Source organism: Triticum dicoccoides, chromosome 5B (genome assembly GCF_002162155.2).
Source record: "Triticum dicoccoides isolate Atlit2015 ecotype Zavitan chromosome 5B, WEW_v2.0, whole genome shotgun sequence".
Classification (NCBI taxonomy): domain Eukaryota; kingdom Viridiplantae; phylum Streptophyta; class Magnoliopsida; order Poales; family Poaceae; genus Triticum; species Triticum dicoccoides.
Window position 1 is genome coordinate 139,953,384 of NC_041389.1, and position 8,163 is coordinate 139,961,546.

The following is an 8,163-nucleotide window of genomic DNA, read 5'->3' on the forward strand; positions in this document are numbered from 1 at the left end:
GGCGACCTCGACGGCGGCGTCTCCGGCGACCCAGGCGCCGGCTACGCCTCCCCATTCATCCGATCGATAGATATCTCGGGCCTGGGACCTCTTGCCCCCTCCCCAGAACCACCGCGCCTCTTCGCTCTGTTCACACCCTCGTCGTCTAGTGTTCCAAGGGGCCAATCCCCAGCGGGCACGAAGCGCCTGGGCCGGGTGCTCCCGCCCCAGATCCAGCGATCCTCCTGCCATCGCGGCCGCCATGGACGACTTCCAGGGCATCCTGGCCCGCGACTTCGGCCTCCGCCCTAAGGGGAAGGCTGCGCCCATGTCGGCCGCCCGCGCCGCGGCGCCCTCTGGATCCGCCTGGGACAGCACCAGATCCGCCGCCGCTGCCGCGCCATCCGCCCCCTCCTACGACGATCTCTTCGGGGCCCCGTCCTCCGCGCCGCCGCCCAAGCCCACGCAGCCGACCTCCATCGACTCCATGTTCGACTCCTTCGCGGAGCCCTCTGCCTCAGCCGCGCCGCCCAAGCCCAAGCACTCGTCCATGCCCGTGTTCGACAAGCCAGTCTACGACGACGATATCTTTGACGGGGTCCCCGGTGTGAAGAGCTCCTCGGTGCGCTACGACGACGTCTTTGCGGGCAACCACGCGCCGGCCCCTGCAGACGACGACCTGCTCGCTGGTTTCGGAACCAAGTCAGTGGCTAGGGAGGTGCCGGAAGATAAGTGGAAGCCCGGGCCAGCAGCCGCCTCAGCGGGGTTTGATGATTTGTTTGCGGGGATTGGCAGGAGCAGCCCGGTGAAGCAAAGGTAGGTGCTTTTATCTGTGTGGAAGTTATCTATGCGCGTATGTACCGAATGTTGCGTTGAGTAGAATCTGTAACTTGCCAATACGTAATAGGTTTGCATTGGTATTACACATGTTCAGTCAGGAATGCATTTATGATCTGTTTTAGAGCTCTGCTGCCCTGATTCACTTGGGCCTGTATCATCCCTACATGCATTATGTTAGGTTAGCTGTAGGTAATTTGGATAGATCTTAGACCAGTCTGTACATGTTATAGCTGCATGTCTTAGGCGCCTATGCAACAGAAGTTTCATCAAATTGAGATTATGTTTTGGTACATTGTATTTTTCGTGCTTTCTAATGCATGATAGTTTCTTTTTAATTTAGTAGAATCAGTTGACATTGATGAAGTTTAAATTCGTAAGGGGCAGATTATATCGAAAAATATTGGAGCACAGTGCAGCGGCTTATGATTTGAGGGGTGTGCCAACTTCGATTGGATTGAGCAAATTATAATAGAAGTTGGCGAAATTATATCATTTGGAGTTTGGTTTGCCTAATGAAATTGATTATTAGAAATAATCTGATGTATGTAAAGCTGAACGATTTAGTAATTTTTAATTATATTGCAAAGCTCCCTGATCAGTTTGCTTTTTGCATCATGTTGTTCGTAACAGATGCAAGTTATCCGCAAGTAGGCAAAACGCCAACCACTTTTTCCCCTCTTTTTGCCATTCAGATTAAATACCAACTAATGTGAATTCTGATACATTGGTACATGAATTTGTGACGCCGCGAGTTCACTTTGATTTTTGAGCTTTCAGAGAAAAAATAGGAAATTTGATTTGATTCAATTTATTAATGCAATTTCAAATGGGTTATGCAACAAAGTTGATGAGGTTATGAACTTGTTGCCTGTTATGTTTACATGGATCTCTTGTGATTAGGCAAAAACTACATTGATCAAAGATTTTCGTTATTTTCACCTTTTTTACTTTGATAGATGTTTACTTCCTTACAAATGGGTCCAGTTTGTAACGTTCTCATTTTTATGATCTCAGGCAAACTGCTGGTGCTAAAGAAAAGAGGGTGCCTACATCTCAGCCAGCTAGCATGGCAAGCGACCCTTTTGTTTCTTTTGAAACAACTTCTACTTCAGCCCGTCAATCCTCTGGGATATTCTCGGATCCCTTGGATGAATTGGGTAGGCATTCAAAATCTCAAGTAAAAACTGCTGCTGACAGTGGTCTATTTGAGGATTCTAGCGCATTCAATCAGGTCCCAAAATCAGAACCTTTGTTTACCACAAATTTGAGTGATGACTCTAAAGGTAGCAACGGATCAACCAAGGCCCGAGACTCGAGCCCTGTGCAAAATTTTCCGAAAAGAAACTCAGCCCAACAACCTTCTGTGGAGGACTTCGAAAATATTTTTACACAGTCACAGTCTGCCCGATATTCTGATGTTCATGTTGATAGTGGTGCTCCAGGTTCCGAGAAATACAGTGGGAATGGTATGGATGACCGGTCACCAAGATCAGATGAGTCTGAGGATGAGATATGGCTTACAGTTTCTGAGATTCCCCTCTTCACACAGCCAACGAGTGCCCCACCACCTTCAAGACCACCACCATCTCTTGCAATTAAGCAAAAACCGCATGGATCAAGAGCAAAACGAAGGGATGATGAATATCTGCGGCACTCCACCCAGAACTACAACCATAACAAAAATTCTTCGATGGATGAATTAGAAGAATTTGCCATGGGCAAACCTCAGAAATCAGCTTATGACAATGCAAATCCTTTTTATGAGGATGAATCTGAGCGGAATTCATCGGCGGCAGCATCTGCAGCTGCTATGAAGGAAGCCATGGAGAAAGCTGAGGCTAAGTTCAAGCATGCTAAGGAAGTACGAGAGAGAGAACGTGATGCAAAGCTTAGAAATAGGGAACAGCAGGAACAGGATGATGAAGCAAGGTCGTATGCACAGGATCGGGAAGAGAGAGAGAGGCAGGAGAAACTAGACAGGGAGAAAGAGATGAGACAAAGGGAGGAAAAGGAGAGAGAACAAAGAAGACTTGAAGAAGCGAGGGAGCTTGAGCAACAGAGAGAAAGAGGGAGGGGTAGACAAGCTGTGGAGAGGGCTACAAAGGAGGCACGGGAAAGAGCAGCTATCGAAGCACGTGCAAAAGCAGAGAGGGAAGCACGCCTACGTAATGAGAGGGCTGCTGTGCAAAGAGCTCAGCAGGAAGCTCGTGAGAGAGCTGCAGTGGATGCTAGAGACCGAGCTGATAGGGCTGCTGCTGAAGCTAAGGAGAAGGCTGCTGCTCAAACCAGGGAGAGGGCTACAGCAGAAAGAGCTGCTGTTGAGAGAGTTCAACAAGATGCAAAGAGAAGAGCTGACCGAGCAGCAGTGGAAAAGGCCGCAGCTGAGGTTCGGGAAAGGCAAGCTGCTGAGGCTCGAGAGAGGCACGCTGCTTCTGCAGCGGCAGCAGCGGCAAGAGAAAAACAGAGTAAACCAGATGACCTTGAGTCCTTTTTTGGTATGGGTGCCCGAGCAAACAGTGCACCTAAGCAAAGGGCTCCAACAGTGGTGATTACAACAATCTTTGTGCAATAGTTGTTTTTATGGCAATATTTTGCTAGTGTTTTTCTAATTGTGAAAATTTCAGGATCCTACGTTTAATGCTCAAAGTCAAAGTAGAGCGGCAGCAACCTCTGCTTCAGCATCATCTATGCGGAAGGCATCATCTACAACAAATTTTACGGATGACCTATCCGTGATATTTGGAGGAGGTACTAATTATCCGTAACAGGAGTACTATTTTGAAGTTTGCCAGTTATAAATCTTCATTTGATTGGTTTATGTTCTTTTAGCTCCCACGCCATCTGATGAGTTTCAAGCGGTTGAAGGAGAGAGTGAAGAGAGAAGACGTGCTAGGTTGGAGCGGCATCAACGGACCCGTGAACGAGCGGTATGTTGATATAATTCCAATAAGGATTGCTCTCTTCCAAAATTTGTTGCTGTTCATAGTTGATTGTACATTTTCTCTATGATAGTGGAATTGCGATGCATGCATAAATGTTTGAATCGTAGCTGATTTTTAACTTTACTACGTATGCAGGCAAAAGCTCTGGCTGAGAAGAATGAACGGGACATGAATGTTCAAAGAGAGCAGGCAGAAAGAGATGTAAGTACTCCTATCATGATACATGAGCCGATTTTTCTTCTTTTGGCCTCTAGTAAACAGCACGTAATACAGTCTCCATATATTTTTATACACTATGGCAGTTCCCTGGTTGCCTGTCAGTGAAGTGTGTTATTGTCCCATTAGATGCTTGTTATTGGCTGCTAATGGCTATCTCCTTACTTCTAATTGTGATGTCTGTTAATTCCAGAGAATTTCGGAAAGTTTAGACTTCGAGATTAAGCGATGGGCTGCTGGAAAAGAAGGCAATTTGCGGGCACTGCTATCAACTATGCAATATGTGAGTCCTTGAACTGCTAAAATTTGAGGCAATTCTTAGTTATTTCTGTCAATTCTCTGTTCATTCTATTCTTCTTCTAAACAGAAGCTACATATGTGCTTTTGCATTGTCTACTCGAATATATTATTTTATCGTTCAATTTTGTAATTTGGTTATTTATCCTGTAATTTTCTTGCAATACGTTATGGTCAACACATAGTTTCTCTTGTCTAAATTTTGTTCCGAGGGTATTTGTTTGAGCATTCAGATTCCTGCAATCCAAGTCTTAACTGCATGTTTCACTAAACTATTTTTTCGCTGAACTGACCAAGTGACCAGTCATGGCATTGTATAGTTTTGATTATTTGCTGATGCTTTAAATGTACTATATTCCCAATCTGTCCTCATTGACTTAGGCTTTTGCATGAACTGGTTGGTGCATGCAACTCCACTCTTCTCATCATTTGGCCACCAATGGTCTCCGCCAAAAACCATCGCTTGGTTGGTTGTCTTGTTTCCTCGCTCTGTGAAAAACTCAGACAAGCCCAGTTGACTATTTTTCCTCCATTAATAATTTTCATGCCAATCTTGTTCCACTTTCCAACACCTTGGTGCACAAGTTTTCTCCCTTCTGGATTCATGATATCTCATCATGGGTGGGGGCTGCACATGGGCTGGAACAGAGAGTAGTGCACTGCTGACCCTGATTCCAAACTCCTGAGCAAACCTATCCTCTGCATACTTGTTGCTGGGAACCATCTCATATTAGGGACTACTCTGCTGCGGACATCAATAGTGCTCTAGGTATATTGGCCACTTATTTATCATTAAGCTTCTTAAGAGTATATTCCCACGACAATCTTGCACGCTTCCACAGGCAAATATGCATACTGAGAATTAGCGTGGAAGATTGTACAAGGGCAAAGGTATTCTAAGAAGCTTAATGATAAACATGCGATAAGCATACAAAGAGCAAACTTGTCATTGTCCTCTGTTAGGAGCATGGCATCTGTGAGATGGTTTTCCAATAAGCAGAGCATAGATTTGCTCAGTAGTATGGAATCAGAATCACCAGTGAACGAGTCTCTGTTCCACTTTCCATCTCCTGTGCAGCCAACACTCGTGGTGAGATACTGAGATATCATGAATCTGAAAAGGGATAAAACTGGTGTGCCAAAAGGTGGACAGCGGAGTATGATTAATAGAGGAACTGTGGTCAACTGGGCTTATTTCACGAATGCGTCTAAGAAGATGACCAGTGAGGCGGTGGCCTGAGATGAGATGGCAGAGGTCTGATCCCAGAGGTGTGCAGCCAGATGAGGGCATGACCATGCCACCCATCTTGGGGGGCTAGAATGGTTCGCTCATTGTGTGCCGGTACATGGGCGGAGAGGATGTACCCCGAGGAAGACACAAGCGCCCAATGATGCAGAGGCATCGGTTCAATTCACCGACTGGCGCAAGTTTTGATATGTCAGAAGCATTCTGCACGTAGATAATGACAGAGGGCAGCAGTGGAGGCACATATCCGGTAGCCAAGAGGAGGGTGGTCCACGGGAAGGAGTGGGTAAGGAGGGGTGGGTGGCGAGCGCTGGCAGCTGGAACCTGGAAGAGGTATATAATAGGCAGCTGGGGTTCTGGTGGGTGGGAAGAGAACAAGGAAAACGTAGGCTCTGATACTGTAGAGTTGCATGCACCAATCAGTTAGCCGTAAAGCCTAATACCAATTGCAGTACATATCTTAAAAACATTTTGGTAAATGTGCTGCAATACCATATTTGTAGCAACAATGTGATCTGCATTTCATATTTGCTGGTTAAACTATATTTTTTCCCAAGAATGTGTTAAAACAGCAACAAAGTATAATATCTTTCATGCCACATATAAAACAATTAAAATCCTTTGCTGTGAGCTGTACTTGTAATACAGCCATATAGGTGATGTGGATGCAATCTCTCTCTCTTCCACCAGAAACATGTTTGTGGTTATGTTCTCTGCTGTTGTTATAGCTGTGTTCGAGCTTCTTTCAAACAATAACTCTTTGCTATCAACAGTCAAAGCATAGACTACTAATTATGCACATGGAATTGCATTATAGGATAAGCCAGAAAAGTTGTGTTTTTCCCGGTGGTGATCCATGTGTTATTTCTGAACAGGTACTTTGGCCAGAATGTGGATGGCAGCCTGTATCCCTAACAGATCTGATCACTGCTGCTGCGGTTAAAAAGGTGTACAGAAAGGCAACTTTGTGCATCCATCCTGATAAGGTGCAACAAAAGGGTGCAAATCTACAGCAGAAATATATCGCCGAGAAGGTTTTTGATCTTCTTAAGGTGTGTTAACTTGTCTGTTTCACACCAGTATGATGCTTTCTTTAGCTCAGGATGTGTACATTAAAGCTTCATATACTAGACGAAAACCCTGCATGTTGCTGAATCCTATACATAGTATCTAAATATTGTGTAGAATATTTTATTCAATCTTTGCGATTTGTACTATATGAGAAATTTCTATTAACCCTCCTCTCTACATGCCAAGATTGAATAAGTATAAATTTTTATTAATCTTTTCGATACACCAGAGCAGAAATAACCTTTTGATGTTCCCCAACATTTTTATTAACCCTCCTCTCTACATGCATTAAACAGGAGGCCTGGAACAAATTTAACTCCGAAGAGCTCTTCTAGACATTACTATGAGGACCATCTTCACCTGCGTGAGGTACTCGAGGAGAAGTCCACCCACCGCGCATCATACCTGCTTTGGCTGCTTGAGGTGCTCAAGGAGGGACATCCAAGCTGGAGCGGCCGGTCATGCCGTCAGGGGAAACAACGAAGTGATCAAGTGAAAGCCCCACCCGCCGTTATTTGTTATTGTATTGCTGTTTGCTTACTGCATCCATCTTCTTCCTTCCACCTTGTGCATGTGTTGATTCGACAACTATTCGCAGCTGCTACATGCCAGCGGACCTTCAACCAGTAGGTGTATATTAGCGTCCTTTTTGCTCGGTTGATGGTGGGTTCTGTGTAGCAGCGGAGCGGGATCGGTGTTGTGATTTTTCACCTGTTTGATGCCATGGCCACTGTCATACGTTATGTTGTGTTGTTTATTGGGAACTGCTGGTGCAACCATTGGAGTTGGAGCCGTGCCTAGTGATTTTTTTTCCTGCACGATTCTGTATAAAGTTGATCTAGAATTTTGGGTAGCTGGTTTGCCCTGTTTACCAAGCAAGCATTTGGTTTCCTTGTTCCTCGGAATGGGTTCAAATTGCCCTGTACGTGGTTGAATTATTATGCCAAGATCCGCCAGCTGTCATCAGAAATAACCAAATGCAACATGGTACATATAAACACTTAAATATGTCAGCATGCTATGATAACAGTATCTCCTAAACTTTTGCTTTCCCGTTTTAAGTCTCATTTCTATTGCTTCATATCACACGCTCAGATATTGAGGTGCATTAAATCATTGCATACAAGGACTAAAAAAAATCACGTAGAAATTCTTAGTTATTTATTGGTCATGCATGCATTACAATTAATGCATTGGCAAACACAATAGTTTGATGAAAATGAGTGCATTAATAAAGTACTTTTGCAAAGTATTAAAATTATCCCACTACTCATCATCTACCTTGGTTGGTGAGATTTTCGAGTTAAGCCTTATAAATCAGAAAGGAGGGGTACTTGTTTATCATTCAAAAATTGTTCCCACACTTAAATATGTCGGCACACTGAGATTTCAGTAGAATTAACCTGGATCTTTCAATTTTATCTCACATTAAGGGTCAATTCTTTTGGGGGCTTTTTTGGCTTCTGAAATAAGCCGCCCCATACCCAGCTTATTCTAAAAGTTGAACCAAATTATTTTTTTCGAAGCCTACTAGTTACTAGAATAAGCTGGGTAGGGAGGATGTTATTCTAG

The 8,163-nt window shown here is 44.4% G+C and overlaps 1 protein-coding gene across 1 annotated transcript; it reads left to right on the top strand.

The window, feature by feature from the left end:
* Window positions 1-6: 6 nt before the first annotated feature.
* Window positions 7-7,526, top strand: LOC119307857 (auxilin-related protein 1-like). The gene is made up of 8 exons (XM_037583944.1): window positions 7-795; window positions 1,834-3,364; window positions 3,444-3,567; window positions 3,649-3,746; window positions 3,897-3,962; window positions 4,171-4,260; window positions 6,396-6,572; window positions 6,888-7,526. The coding sequence occupies exons 1-8, from the start codon at window positions 242-244 to the stop codon at window positions 6,924-6,926; spliced, it is 2,679 nt and encodes an 892-aa protein (XP_037439841.1). The 5' UTR covers window positions 7-241; the 3' UTR covers window positions 6,927-7,526.
* The last annotated feature ends 637 nt before the right edge of the window (window positions 7,527-8,163 follow it).

Excerpts from the sequence above, each read along its gene's own strand:
- LOC119307857 (XM_037583944.1), top strand. The coding sequence starts at position 242 with ATGGACGACTTCCAGGGCATCCTGGCCCGCGACTTCGGCCTCCGCCCT. Across the intron at positions 3,365-3,443 it reads AGCAAAGGGCTCCAACAGTG|GATCCTACGTTTAATGCTCA; the intron begins GTGATTACAACA and ends TGAAAATTTCAG. Across the intron at positions 3,568-3,648 it reads ATCCGTGATATTTGGAGGAG|CTCCCACGCCATCTGATGAG; the intron begins GTACTAATTATC and ends ATGTTCTTTTAG.